Raw genomic sequence first — 15,847 nt, forward strand, 5'->3', positions numbered from 1 at the left:
ATCAGTTTTTCTATTTTAGAGTATTATCTGGCAATTATCATGACACAGCCAAAACCCTCCTGGCCTGGTCTCAACATATGACCACTCTAACAGGATGTACTTGATGAGTATATAGGTTCTCTTTGTTCTGAAACAAGGGTTTCTCAGGTGTTACCACTATGACACTTGGGGCTGGCTAAACCTTTGTCGCAGAGGCTGTGCTGTGTGCCACAGGTACGAGCAGCTCCCTGGTTTCTACCCCCACCAGGTGTCAGCACCTCTTCTTCAAGTTATGACAACCAACACTAGTTGGTTGATAGTATTTCCAGACACTATCAAATGTTCCCTGAGGACAAAACTGCCTTGATGGGGAACCACTGTCCTAAATTATTTTAAGAGTGAACTTGAACCTGCCTAAACTTTCTGTGATGATGGAAATGTTCCATAACTGTCTTTAATGATGTCTGTCAGCTACATGAAGCTATTAAGCACTTGAAATGTGGCTAGTATGGCTAAGAAACAGAATTCTTAACTTTAAACTTACTTAAATCCTATATACACTGTGAGAACAAAATGCTTCAGCATGGAAAACTGAGGAGGTATTTGATTAATTCGTTTAAAATCATTTGTGATGTTGGTAGGCAATGAAAATTTGGAGAAAAGGGATATTTAAATAACAAGTCCAGCCTGACCTGTGGTGGCACAGTGGATAAAGCGTCGACCTGGAAATGCTGAGGTCGCCAGTTCGAAACCCTAGGCTTGCCTAGTCAAGGCACATATGGGAGTTAATGCTTCCTGCTCCTCCCCCCCTTCTCTCTCTGTCTCTCTCTCTTCTCTCTCCCTGTCTCTCTCTCTCCCTCTGTCTCTCTCCTCTCTAGAAATGAAAAATAAATAAATAAATAAATAAATAACAAGTCCCACTTCTAAACATCTAAGGATCATTTTGACTAGTCATTTGTTAAATTATAAATTTAAAGTTTACAAGTTTAGAAATTTAAATACTCATTTATTTATTTATTTATTTATTTATTTTTATATTTCTGAAGCTGGAAACAGGGAGAGACAGTCAGACAGACTCCCGCATGCGCCCGACCAGGATCCACCCGGCACGCCCACCATGGGGCGACGCTCTGCCCACCAGGGGGCGATGCTCTGCCCATCCTGGGCGTCACCATGTTGCGACCAGAGCCACTCTAGCGCCGCCCGGGCCATCTTTGCTCCAATGGAGCCTTGGCTGCGGGAGGGGAAGAGAGAGACAGAGAGGAAGGCGCGGCGGAGGGGTGGAGAAGCAAATGGGCGCTTCTCCTGTGTGCCCTGGCCGGGAATCGAACCCGGGTCCTCCGCACGCTAGGCCGACGCTCTACCGCTGAGCCAACCGGCCAGGGCCTTAAATACTCTTTTAAAGTGAAAATTGATAAATTATTTCTTCATGACCCAAGTCAACTGAAAATATAAGAATGCTAAAAGGGTGCTCTAAGTTAATTTTGGTAAGTAATTCCTTGAAAGAAAAAAACTAAACTGAAGGAAAAACCAATCCAGGATTGAAAGAAAACATTTATTGAATCAGTACTTTCTTTTTTTAATACCTACAAGCAAACACTGAACTCACTTTATTCATGAATGAACACCATGTACAAAAAAAAAAGTAAGCTTATATTATAAAAATATGTCAATTTCATCTTTTGGGTGCTGAGAGAAGTCATTTTAAACAAAATCAAGGCAAAATTGCTCTCTATAATGAAACTGCTATAATTTAATAAAAGAAAAGCTAATATATTCTCTATGTTTAAAGGCCCACCGGAGTGTCTACCCACTGGACGCTCATTGGCTCCACCTCACGCCTAGATCACAACTAAGCACCTGCTTTATAGAATACAGGTCACTGATAACAGAATTCAGATCACTAGTTAAACCTTCATTCAGCTTCCCTTGCTTAAGAGTTACCAGCATGTATTTCAACACAGTACTAAGAGTCTATTCTATTTATTTAATGAGCTTCAATTTTAAAGCGAGATACATTGGAACCAGATGACCTCCCAGCATTTACAGTCCCACCGATGAACGTTGGCAAGCTGCCCCCCTCCACATTCACAGTATCTCCACATCTTCTGAAAGATCTGTGTCAGGTTAACATCTTAGATTTTTCGGTAATTTTCCTCTTGAATTTACCGCACCTTCCTCAGCAAGTGCCCCTGTGCAGGTGGCAGCTGTGACGGAGACGCTGGCGGCACAGCCTCAGGCTTGGCATGGAGACTCACTCCAGCGCACCAGGTATTTGGTCCATGAGAAGCAGAACAGACAGCAACTGGAAAATCTAATCAAATCAGGAAAAAGGGACCATGGTTCCCTGTATTGTTGTTCCAGGAGTGACATGACAAGTATCAAAATTGTACTCATTTTTAGAGTCAAAGTAGACTAAATGGCACCAATGTTGACAAAGTCAAGAAAATCCAGTCCATCTTTTTAAGACCTGGCACATGGCAGTGCCCCCTGCTCTCTGGTAAATTCCAGAACGTAAGAGCCACACATTGAACTAAGACACCAGATGAATTCAAGTTTAACTGCAAAATGCCTGATTTTACTACTAAGCATAATGGTTTTCCCTGACAAACCCTCTGTTGGAGGCCGACACTGAGGAAGGCTGTGTGTGTAGCAGGGGAGGCTCGAGAGAGTGCGGTCCTGTGCCACATAAGCCAAACCCCCGAGAACTGGGGAGAAATGCTCTCCCGTTCTGCCTGCAAGAACTAGTATTTATTCAGTTTCCTTTTCACAAGAACTTGGGAGTAAGATGAGGGGAAAGAAATTAAAAAAGAAAGTGATCACTTTCAATTACCTCATTCCTTAGTTGTCAATGAAGTCCCCTTTGTTGCATGAAATGTTAACTCAACCACATGTAGTTAGCTAGGGCTGAACTGGTCAAGGGTTTACATTTTAATAAGAATGCAAACTATTTACTGGCTGAATGCCACACCATTATGGAGAAGAAGAAGCACTTAGAGATATATCTGAAATGCAGTTTGAAGAATAAACATATTTTGGAACTGACACAAAGATTTTCTCACCACATCTACACAGTTACCAGCGGACTGGTTCAACGGCAACCCCCACCGCCCAAAGTAGGCAGACCAGGAAGGAAGGCCACTGACTCGAAGTCTGCTGCTAGCAGGAGAGGCCACAATTCAACAAACTGCTACTGGACACCGTAACATTAAACATAAAATCAAAACAAGTAGAAGAGTGTGAGTGCTCAAAGAAATGAACAACTCCTAACAACTCCCTGTGGGAGGGGGCATTCCCACAACAGGACAAGCCCACTTACACTCAGGGGTCCTTGCACTCAAATAAATATAGTGAACATTTACAACAGAACGAAGGCCTTAGTAATGCAAACTTCCTGTTACTATAATTCTAACTAAACAGACCAAAAAGTCCCATTTCTAATAAGCTGCAGTCTCCTTTGTGTGGACAAGGTGTTTGGGCACTACAGCTACCAACTCTCACTGGCCCGTGGGCCCCGCACGCAGCACATCATAAAGCATGCAGACATCTACTCTGCTGAAGTTTCTATTGAATAAAAATGACCATTGTGCTTGTGGTTCTCACACCTCCCAAATATACATAAATGGTGACAAATTAACAAATAATAGCAGGTCCTTGGTTACCAATAAAATCATAAGGCAGGTGGAAAGAGAAATGTTTAAAATGGAAAAAAAAAAAGGAAAATAGTGCTAGCATTCACAAAAAAGATCATGCTAAGATCAGATCCACGTTGATAAAAATTGAAATTTAAGCCACAATCTAAAGATGAGTCCAAAGGCATATGTGCCCCTGAAGGAAATGCAGGCGTCCACAGCAGCTTCCTTGGCGAACAGGAGCGTCTCACTGGAGGACTCACACCAGCATGGATAAGACGCCATCATACTTCTTTTTTTGTAATTGAAAAGAAAAGAAAAGAAAAGCAATCGTGACAAAAAATATTAAAGAATAATGAAAAGAGAAAACACATTCATAATGACCTACAAAACCAAAAGAAAAATCCAAATTATTTTTACACTCTAGGGGTTCATCAGTTTTAAAAACTGATAAAGATTTATCAAGAGCATAGTGTTAAATATAAAATTATTTCACTACACATGGAATCCTGCACAGTATCAATACCCAAATTAATACTTTCACTCTTGCTTAAAGGACACAAAAGTGCCATCTTGTCACTAGAATCTCAGTCAAAGCCTCCGGAGCAGACATCTTAATTCTCTAAAGTTCTTCCCAAGGAAAAAGAGCAATCAAAAGCCAATACTCAAACTGCAGGAATGCCCAGGACTCTCACATGAAACAGCCAGGTAAAATATTTTTGCCTTTTGTTCACAATTTTTTAAAAAAGGACAAAATACAGCTGACCCTTGAACAAAGTAGGGTTGGGAACACTGACCTCTACACTCCCCACACCCCCACACAGTTGAAAAGTTGTGTATAACTTTGACTCCTTCAAAACTTCACTACCAGCCCGCTGTGAACCAGAAGCCTTAGCGGTAACAGCTGCCAGATGCATGTTCTGTGTATTATTACAGAGTGGGCAGCAAAAGGAGGTATACAGTTGTTCGGATGGTTCCTGTACACACAACTGTAAGCCTCCTTTCGCTCCACCCTATAGGTACTGTATTCTTGCAATAAAGTTAGCTAGAGAAAAGAACATGTTACTAAGTCATAACAAAGAGAAAATACGTTTAAAGTATTTAGTGAAAACAATTCTGGCACAGCGGCCCCCCACAGTTCAAATCCCTGTTGTTCAAGGGTCAAGACTTAAGGACAGCTGCGCCTCGGCGGGAGGGCGTGGCCCACCTGAGCTGGAGGTACTTACTGAGGGGCTATCCCGCCTTTGTGTCCACCAGCTGCATCTGCACCCCAGCGGACATGGCTCCCCCGTAACCGCCCTTGGACTGCATCTGGTTCTGGATGGAGCTAACCTACACCAGACAAGAACAGCACAGAGTCAGGAGCTAATACCAATGCAACTAAGTGATTTCTTGCCTCAACATTTTGGCTACTTTTTTTCAGAAGGGCACTTTTTATAGAAAAAAAAAAAGTAAGATTTTTAAAGACATAAAATTTTAGAATAAAAATTTTGAAGACTTAAATTTTTCTAATTATGAAGGCAAATAGTAAGGCTACTAATGAAAGCAATTTCTTGCCACAACTCCCTCCCCCTACATTGCCTACTTCCCCAGTACAAAAATTTATTTTTGTCATTCACAAGGCACTCAGTAACATTTCAAAAGAAGTCAAAAGTATACAAATCTACTTTCAGTTCCTCAAGTATCTTAATTTACATACACCTCATATATGATCACTTCAATTACTTAAAATAGAGTCAGAAACAAAAACAAGTTTAAATAAAATTGAACCAGCCAAAGATAATTTTTACAAGTCCATGTGATAAAGTTACATACTTGATATATTCTTAAAATAGTCTGATAAACTAAAGAGAGTCTAAGCATCAAAAGACTTGGACTCTAGTCCAGATTTATTTATTACTCTGGCAACTCTGGGTGAACTCTTTATCCTCTGTAAGTATCAAGCTTCTTATTGGTAAAATGCTTAACACAATCTGTCCCCTAACCACAGTACTAGGCTATTTATTTCCTAATAGACTGAGAGGTATAAACATCGGGTATTTCCCCCTCTGCTGAAACAAGCTGTGACGTGCTGAGTGTCGTCACCCCTTGTCTCGCTCGCAGCGATGGGGAGCAGTCTGGAGAGAGTGAGAACTGGGCAGGACAACTATCAATAGAAAACCAAGCCACAGGAGGTGAAGGCCTAGCTGTGAAGAGTCCCAGCACCTTCCATAAGTCAGCTTTTATATACTTTTCACAAAAATTAGGGGATATTTCAAAATGAATACGAAGCGATAAAGTATCCCCTAATTTTTGTGAGCAGTGTAGATATTTTAGGTCTATTTAAAAATAATATATTTTTGCAGGATGCCATGTAGATTCTTTTTCCTCCAAAAGTAAATTCTTCAATTTCAAACTAAAGGATGTGGGTTGACTGTATAGGGTGACTGTGGTCACTATAGTATATTAACACAGTAGGACTCAACTATAAGAAGGGTCACAGAAAACGTTTATAGCAAGAACTTAGTATGGAAGGTGGTCTTGGAAAGCACAGTGCATTGAGGGGAAGAGACCATAAGTCATCAGACTAGCCAATAACCCAACATGGCGTGGCTGGTTCCTATGCATTGAGTCAGGGACCTAATGCTAGCTGTGTAGTTATTAAAACAAACCAACTTACTTCCTTGGATGAATAGCATGTCTATTTGTGGTTTTGTCTTATCTGTACTATTACTGGACAAAACAGAATTTTCTCAGCAAATCAGGCTTCTACAAATCAGAACTATCCATAATAATTGGGGAATAGATTTCACAATAACCAGTCTAACAAGAATTCGGAGCTGAGGGCCTGTATATATGGCTTTAAGGACAGCAACAAACTAATATAAGCAATGACTATGAAAAGCTTATTTAGTTCTAAAAGAGCTAAAATAATTCATAAAAATTCTACTTCAGTAAGCAGAAAAGGCTTCCTGGAGGCTTTAGCAAGCCTCCCTGAGGGCCTGTGGCCTTGCGCAGGGAGTGAGATGTGGGAGCCGTGCAAGAGCCTGTCTGGGTTCTGCCTACAGTGCGCACGCACACCATCACAGGCCTTTCCACAGGGACAAAATGCCGGGTAGGAATCTTAAAGGAAGTTCTGAACTGTGCAGAAACAAGACTTGAAACGTAAATACCATCTACTAGACATCTAATTTGTCCTATATAGTTCAAGTTTTTAAAAACCTGAACTGGAGAGGACATTTTGTTGATAAGAAAGATGCTAACATTCGTCACATACATTAAGTCTGAAACCATGCATTATACGTCTCTGTGCTAACAGTCACCGGGTCCCATGTAGTCTTTCACGTCATGTGGATGCAGCATTACACTGACAGCAACCTGACCCTTCTACACTAGAGTGAATCAAAGCACTTGTCCTACAGATTTAAAACCAACCAGCTGCTTCTGTCACCAAAGGTGCAGGTGACACCCCGTTGCTCACCCAGTAACTGAACTGACAGACTTGTTTGCTGTTTCCAAGATACTCACCTATTTTAATAGCCTCTGTTCTCTTAAGCCTTTTGTTAATGCAGCCCAGTGAGTGAGTGTATACAAGGGATAATTTTGTGTTTATAAAGCCTACAGACTTCCCAGTTCGAAACGCTTTAGGGCTCATTTACACATCTGTTTACCTTAAAGAGGCTTCTCCATACTTAGTGGCTATATCAGAGCAAAAGTGAGGCAGAGCCCTGATTTAAAAAAAAACAAAATAAAAACAACTCATTCGGTAGTGCTCCATTATACTGCACTCTCTTTTTCTCTTAGATAAAATCAACCAATAAAAGAGTTCAGCTGATTAAATTTAAAGTCTAATGTGAAATTTGCTGGAATCCCTGTAAAAGACAGCAAATAGGTCTCTTTTTTTACATCTGGTTCTTCCTAGCTTCCTGCCAAATCCTTTAATGTATTCAGGAAAAGGTACCACAAAGAGTTCAGCACCTAAAAGAGAAATAAGCACCTAACTTGGCAAATCAGGTGTGCAATTAATTTCTCATTTGTCCATTTTATCCTCTTCTATGCTGTCATTATGTATTTATAATAAATGTCTACAAAGTCATCTAGCACAGTATAACATTAAAAACACATACACACCTGTGACATGGATTTCATAACTATGCCCCAAAGGCCTTATCTGCATGTCCACCAACATACTTACTGAATTCATTCCACTGAACAGGTCTCCTGAGCCTACGTGAGCTGTGTGCACAAAGTTCGTTGGCTCTCCAATCATACTTCGGTCAATCCGACGACGCCTTTTCTAAAGTATGAGAACATTATGTTAAAAATGATCTTGTTAACAAAAATCTTATTCTGATGGATGTATACTAATAATAAAAATTTCCCGAGGACACAAAAATACCTGAATCTTGGACTACCACACTTACTTCTTATGAGAAAACCCCCAAGAGAATATATGCACAAAAACTAGTAAAGCAAAATAATAGGTTATTGTTTAGAACTTAAAATAGATGATTTGTTCTAGCTTTGGCCATCACCATATTAGTATAATCACCATTTAAGTTTTGTTGTTTTTTTAAAAAATGAGACAAATAGTGACGTCACGAAAATGGCGCCGTGAGCAGCACGTCCGACAGATCTACCCAAAATCACAACAAATTTATCAACTAGAAACAGAAAAATTTATCCTCGGAGCATTCCGGAGTTCCACACTAACTGAAAGCGAAAGGACTGTTATCACTTGAATTTGAGAGACGAGGGTGTGGAGGAAGCTAACTACTGCAGGGACGTTCATTCAAGCCGCGGAGGGAGTGCGCCTGTGGTGAGTCGGCCCACACTCAGGGAGCAGCAGCCTAAGCGCTGCAAGCAGCCGTCAGCGCGTGCCTGGTGCCGCGGTCCGGTCGCAGAGCGAGCACCGCTAGCGTTCCCAGCGGCCCGCGCACTGCGAGTGAGAGTCCCCAGCCACCGGTGCCCAGAGCACCCCATTCGCGTGCATGCCCTGGGCATACCACACGCCCAGAGCGCCCTACTGGCCTGCACACCCAGGGTGGCCCATTATCCTGCGCCCGGTGCACCCCAGCCACCAGCGGCGGGGCGAGCGGGAGAGGCGCCAGGGCAGTCTTTCCTACTTGGAAGATTCTCTCTGTGGGCGGGGCACCTCACCCAGCCATTCAAGCTAACAATCAAGCGTTGGGGGAGGGGCGCGCAGGCAGCCTGAAATACCTTCGGGAACACAGCTGCAGACCCAATCACTGAAATTAGCTTAACCCATGAAATCTGCGCACCCACGGGGCTCTAATTGATAAGATCTCTCTCAGTTCAGCGATCCAAGACAAGAGGCATGATATTTTTTAGTGCCTCTCGCTAAAGGGGCGGGGGCAACCTCTGATTGATAGAGCCTCCATATTCAGGGATAAACGCTAACAAGAGGGACTTGGCAGATAATAAGATCTATACTACACTAGTCGCAAGCAGAGACTAGTGCCTCTTCTTCCCAGCCAAAACAGGGTACAAAGTGTGGAAAGCCTGGGTTGAGTGGTCCAACTGAATGCTAGGCGCTGAACAGTCACCTTGACAACAATTGACTCCCAGCCCTGCCTGATTACACTGGAGGCTCTGACTGCCAGAGCCTTTCCCAAAGCCTTGCGCTGAGTGGGGATAGAGTGGGGATTTCCTAGCTCTTTGAGCCTCTTACTCCCCAGGCAGAAGCAGTAGCAGCCTTATAGCTGGATCACCAGGCTGCTATTTCAGGAAGGGGGGACTAGGAGAGAGACTCCAGGAAAGCAAACTCTCTCATCGTTGGACCCTGCAAAAGCCAACAAGCCTTGACTACCAGCAAGACTAAAGCCAATTATATGACATTGCCATAGAATCCCATCAACTGCAAATCTCTACCTAAGAGTGACACAGGGGCAGAGCCTGGGGTACAGAGTCACTGACCAGGAAGAGGGAGAGAAAAGAAAAAGGAAGAAGTTAACCTCTCAAAATCAAGAAAAATCCACAGACTTTACAACTTGTTCCACTAATTTTTTTTTTTTGTTGTTGTTTGTTTCTTCTATCTTATTGCCTTTATTATTATTATTTCTATCTCCTCCACCTCGGTCCTTTTATTCTCTGTCCATCTTATGCTTCCCTTTTCTTGAACTACACTACCCATGAGTGTTTCATTTTATTTCTTTTCTTCATCCTCAACCTCCTTTAAGGTTATACTCTAAAACACTTAACTCTCACTCTCTCCTTTTTTTTTTTTTGTTTTGCTTTATTTTGTTTTTTTCTCTTCCTTTTTTTTTTCTTCCTTCGTTTTTCTCTTTTTCTTATTTTTTCCTTTCTATTCGTTTTTTCTATTCTCATTTTACTTTTCCTCCCATTTAATCCTCAATCACGAACAAATTAGTTAATTTGGGACTCAAGGTTTTTTTTTGGTTTTATTTTTCTTTTCTGCTTTTGTTTTTTTTTTTTGTTTGTTTGTTTATTTTTGTGGCATTTGGGTACTTTTTACATTGCTTTTTAACTCACTACCATTCCTCCCAACCCAAGGTCTCCATTGTATTTAGTCTTCGCTCCACTTAATACAGCAGATTTTTACTTATTATTTTTATTTTTTTCATCTTTATTCTTTTTTTTCTCCTTTTTTCTGGTTCCCTCTTATCCCTCTCATTATATCTCTTAGTCGACCGTCACTTACAAGCAAATCATCTTATGCTTGTCTAAGATTTTCTTCTTCTTTTTTTTTTTTTTGCATTTAGTAGGTCCCTACTCCCTTTTTTTTGCCCCTTGAACTCTTCACCCCAAATCAGGCCCTCCATTATAGGCAGTTTTGTTCCATTTAGCATAATATAATTCACAGGTCATCACGATATTTCCCTGAGGAGGGGAGAGGAGGGAAAGAGAAGAAAAAAGGGAAAAATAATAAATTATTACTGTTTTTTTTTGTGGGGTGTTTTACTTTTTTTTTTTTTACTTTTTACTCTTTATTAATTCTAATTAGTGCTATCAACAAGACCACTCTCCGATGCCAGTAAGAAAGAGGAAATCGAATATTATGGATACAAAAGAAAGAGAGGTAACACAAATAGATGTGGAAAAATCTATGGAGAAAAGACTTAACATATTGGAAGCCTTGGAGCTAAATGACAGAGAATTTAAAATAGAAATCTTAAAAATACTCAGAGATATACAAGAAAACACAGAAAGGCAATATAGGGAGATCAGAAAACAACTCAATGAACACAAAGAATATATTACCAAGGAAATTGAAACTATAAAAACAAATCAAACAGAAATGAAAAACTCAATTCACGAGCTGAAAAACGAGGTAACAAGCTTAGCTAACAGAACAGCCCAGATAGAAGATAGGATTAGTGAAATAGAAGACAAGCAACTTGAGGCACAACAAAGAGAAGAAGAAAGAGACTCAAAAATAATAAAAAACGAGGCCCTGGCCGGTTGGTTCAGCGGTAGAGCGTCGGCCTGGCGTGCGGGGGACCCGGGTTTGATTCCCGGCCAGGGCACATAGGAGAAGCGCCCATTTGCTTCTCCACCCCCCCCTACTTCCTCTCTGTCTCTCTCTTCCCCTCCCACAGCCAAGGCTCCATTGGAGCAAAAAGCTGGCCCAGGTGCTGGGGATAGCTCCTTGGCCTCTGCCCCAGGCGCTAGAGTGGCTCTGGTCGCGGCAGAGTGACGCCCCGGAGGGGCAGAGTATTGCCCCCTGGTGGGCGTGCCGGGTGGATCCCGGTCGCGCGCATGCGGGAGTCTGTTTGACTGTCTCTCCCCATTTCCAGCTTCCGAAAAATACAAAAAAAAAAAAAAAATAATAATAATAAAAAACAAGAAAGCCCTACAGGAATTGTCTGACTCCATGAGAAAGAATAACATAAGAATAATAGGTATATCAGAGGGAGAAGAGAAAGAAAATGGAATGGAGAATATACTCAAACAAATAATAGACGAGAACTTCCCAAGCCTGTGGAAAGAACTAAAGCCTCAAATTCAAGAAGCAAACAGAACACCGAGTTTTCTTAACCCCAACAAACCCACTCCAAGGCACATCATAATAAAGATGACACAAACCAATGACAAAGAAAAAATTCTCAAGGCAGCCAGGGAAAAGAAGAGTACAACATATAAAGGAAGGCCTATTAGATTATCATCAGATTTCTCAGCAGAAACTCTACAAGCTAGAAGAGAGAGGACCCCAATATTTAAAGCCCTGAAAGAGAGGAACTTTCAGCCAAGAATACTATACCCATCAAAGGTATCCTTCAAGTACGAAGGAGATATAAAAACATTCACAAATACAGAAAAGATGAGAGAATTTATCAGCAGAAAGCTCCCACTCCAGGAAATACTAAAGGGGGTTTTCCAACCAGATTCAAAGAACAAAAGAAAACAAAACCACAAGTAACAGCTCCACCAAGAACACAATAAAACCAAACTTAAACTGTGACAACAAAAGAAAAAAAAGGGGGGAGAGGATGGAGATTAACAGTAGCAAAGGACGATGAAGTGCAGAAATACTCATAAGATAGGGTACTACAATGAATATGGTAGGTACCCTTTTCATTACTTAATGGTAACCACCCTTGAAAAAACCACAACAAAAACACTTGACTTAAAAAAGGTAGCAACAGAGGAAAGAAGTATGGAACACAAACAAACAAAAACAAATGATAGAAAAACAAAAGAGAAGAATCAAACAAGATACAAAACTAACAGAAAGCAATTTATGAAATGGCAGTAGGGAACCCACAAGTGTCAATAATTACACTAAATGTAAATGGATTAAACTTACCAATAAAAAGACACAGAGTAGCAGAATGGATTAAAAAAGAAAATCCAACTATATGCTGCCTACAAGAAACACATCTAAGCAACAAGGATAAAAACAAATTCAAAGTGAAAGGCTGGAAAACAATACTCCAAGCAAACAACACCCCAAAAAAAAGCAGGTGTAGCAATACTTATATCTAATAATGCTGACTACAAGACAGAAAAAGTACTCAGAGACAAAAATGGTCATTTCATAATGATTAAGGGGAAGTTGAATCAAGAAGACATAACAATCCTTAATATATATGCACCAAACCAAGGAGCACCAAAATATATAAGACAGCTACTTATTGACCTTAAAACAAAAACTAACAAAAATACAATCATACTTGGAGACCTCAATACACCGCTGACAGCTCTAGATCGGTCATCCAAACAGAGAATCAATAAAGATATAGTGGCCTTACACAAAACACTAGAACACCTGGATATGATAGACATCTACAGGACACTTCATCCCAAAGCGACAGAGTACACATTTTTCTCTAGTGTACATGGAACATTCTCAAAAATTGACTATATGTTGGGCCACAAAGACAATATCAGCAAATTTAGAAAAATTGAAATTGTACCAAGCATATTTTCTGATCATAAAGCCTTGAAACTAGAATTCAACTGCAAAAAAGAGGGGGAAAAACCCGCAGAAATGTGGAAACTAAACAACATACTTCTAAAAAATGAATGGGTCAAAGAAGAAATAAGCGCAGAGATCAAAAGATATATACAGACAAATGAAAATGAAAATACGACATATCAGAATCTCTGGGATGCAGCAAAAGCAGTAATAAGAGGAAAGTTCATATCACTTCAGGCCTATATGAACAAACAAGAGAGAGCCGAAGTAAACCACTTAACTTCACACCTTAAAATACTAGAAAAAGAACAAAGACAACCCAAAACCAGCCGAAGAAAGGAGATAATAAAAATCAGAGCAGAAATAAATGAAATAGAGAACAGAAAAACTATAGAAAAAATCAATAAAACAAAGAGCTGGTTCTTTGAAAAGATCAATAAAATTGACAAACCCTTGGCAAGACTCACCAAGGAAAAAAGGCACAGGACTCAAATAAATAAAATCCAAAATGAAAGAGGAGAGATCACCACAGACATCATAGATATACAAAGAATTATTGTAGAATACTATGAAAAATTATATGCCACCAAATACAACAATCTAGAAGAAATGGATAAATTCCTAGAACAATACAACCTTCCTAGACTGAGTCATGAAGAAGCAGAAAGCCTAAACAGACCAATCAGCAGGGAGGAAATAGAAAAAAACTATTAAAAACCTCCCCAAAAATAAAAGTCCAGGCCCAGACGGTTATACTAGTGAATTCTATCAAACATTCAAAGAAGACTTGGTTCCTATTCTACTCAAAGTCTTCCAAAAAATTGAAGAAGAAGCAATACTTCCAAACACATTTTATGAGGCCAACATAACCCTCATACCAAAACCTGGCAAGGATGGCACAAAGAAAGAAAACTACAGACCAATATCTCTAATGAATACAGATGCTAAAATACTAAACAAAATACTGGCAAACCGAATACAACAACATATTAAAAAAATAACACATCATGATCAAGTGGGATTCATCCCAGAATCTCAAGGATGGTTCAACATACGTAAAACGGTTAACGTAATACACCATATCAACTAAACAAAGAACAAAAACCACATGATCTTATCAATAGATGCAGAAAAGGCTTTTGATAAAATACAACACAATTTTATGTTTAAGACTCTCAACAAAATGGGTATAGAAGGAAAATATCTCAACATGATAAAGGCCATATATGATAAACCGTCAGCCAACATCATATTAAACGGCATAAAACTGAGGACTTTCTACCTTAAATCAGGAACAAGACAGGGTTGTCCACTCTCTCCACTCTTATTTAACGTGGTGCTAGAAGTTCTGGCCAGAGCAATCAGACAAGACAAAGAAATAAAAGGCATCCATATCGGAAAAGAAGAAGTAAAAGTATCACTTTTTGCTGATGATATGATCCTATACATCGAAAACCCGAAGGACTCCACAAAAAGATTATTAGAAACAATAAACCAATACAGTAAGGTCGCAGGATACAAAATTAACATACAAAAGTCCATAGCCTTTCTATATGCCAACAATGAAATATTAGAAAACGAACTCAAAAAAATAATCCCCTTCATAATTGTAACAAAAAAAATAAAATACCTAGGAATAAACATAACAAAGAATGTAAAGGACCTATATAACGAAAACTACAAGGCATTATTAAGAGAAATAGAAAAAGACACAATGAGATGGAAAAATATTCCTTGTTCTTGGATAGGAAGAATATAATTAAAATGGCCATATTACCCAAAGCAATATATAAATTTAATGCAATTCCCATCAAAATTCCTATGAGATTTTTTAAAGAAATGGAACAAAAAATCATCAGATTTATATGGAACTATAAAAAACCCCGAATAGCCAAAACAATCCTAAGGAAAAAGAATGAAGCTGGAGGCATTACAATACCTGACTTTAAACTATATTATAGGGCCACGATAATCAAAACAGCATGGTATTGGCAGAAAAATAGACACTCAGACCAATGGAACAGAATAGAAAGCCCAGAAATAAAACCACATATATATGGTCAAATAATCTTTGATAAAGGGGTCAACAACACACAATGGAGAAAAGAAAGCCTCTTCAACAAATGGTGTTGGGAAAACTGGAAAGCCACATGCAAAAGAATGAAACTCGACTACAGCCTGTCCCCGTGTACTAAAATTAATTCAAAATGGATCAAAGACCTAAATATAAGACCTGAAACAATAAAGTACATAGAAGAAGACATAGGTACTAAAATCATGGACCTGGGTTTTAAAGAACATTTTATGAACTTGACTCCAATGGCAAGAGAAGTGAAGGCAAAGATAAATGAATGGGACTACATCAGAATTAAAAGTTTTTGCTCAGCAAGAGAAACTGATATCAAAATAAACAGACAGCCAACTAAATGGGAAATGATATTTTCAAACAACAGCTCAGATAAGGGCCTAATATCCAAAATTTATAAAGAACTCATAAAACTCAACAACAAACAAACAAACAATCCAATAAAAAAATGGGAAGAGGACATGAACAGACACTTCTCCCAGGAAGAGATACAAATGGCCAACAGATATATGAAAAGATGCTCAGCTTCATTAGTTATTAGAGAAATGCAAATCAAAACTACAATGAGATACCACCTCACCCCTGTTAGATTAGCTATTATCAACAAGACAGGTAATAGCAAATGTTGGAGAGGCTGCGGAGAAAAGGGAACTCTCATCCACTGTTGGTGGGAATGTAAAGTAATACAACCATTATGGAGGAAAGTATGGTGGTTCCTCAAAAAACTGAAAATAGAACTACCTTATGACCCAGCAATCCCTCTACTGGGTA

The 15,847-nt window shown here is 39.6% G+C and overlaps 1 protein-coding gene across 2 annotated transcripts in view; it reads right to left on the reverse strand.

Moving 5' to 3' along the window:
• Window positions 1-1,520: 1,520 nt before the first annotated feature.
• The window catches only part of CDC42SE2 (CDC42 small effector 2), a 131,583-nt gene continuing 117,256 nt past the window's right edge, over window positions 1,521-15,847 (reverse strand). The window contains exons 4-6 of one of the 2 annotated variants that reach the window (XM_066272231.1): window positions 7,786-7,887; window positions 4,838-4,943; window positions 1,521-3,903 (exon numbers count right to left, since the gene is read on the reverse strand). In XM_066272231.1, coding sequence (XP_066128328.1) covers window positions 4,845-4,943; window positions 7,786-7,887 — 201 coding nt within the window. In that variant the 3' untranslated portion in view covers window positions 1,521-3,903; window positions 4,838-4,844. Of the gene's footprint in view, window positions 3,996-4,837; window positions 4,944-7,785; window positions 7,888-15,847 lie in introns of both variants that reach the window. The other variant, XM_066272232.1, reaches the window with a different exon arrangement.

The sequence above is a fragment of the Saccopteryx bilineata genome, chromosome 4, assembly GCF_036850765.1.
Source record: "Saccopteryx bilineata isolate mSacBil1 chromosome 4, mSacBil1_pri_phased_curated, whole genome shotgun sequence".
Taxonomy (NCBI): domain Eukaryota; kingdom Metazoa; phylum Chordata; class Mammalia; order Chiroptera; family Emballonuridae; genus Saccopteryx; species Saccopteryx bilineata.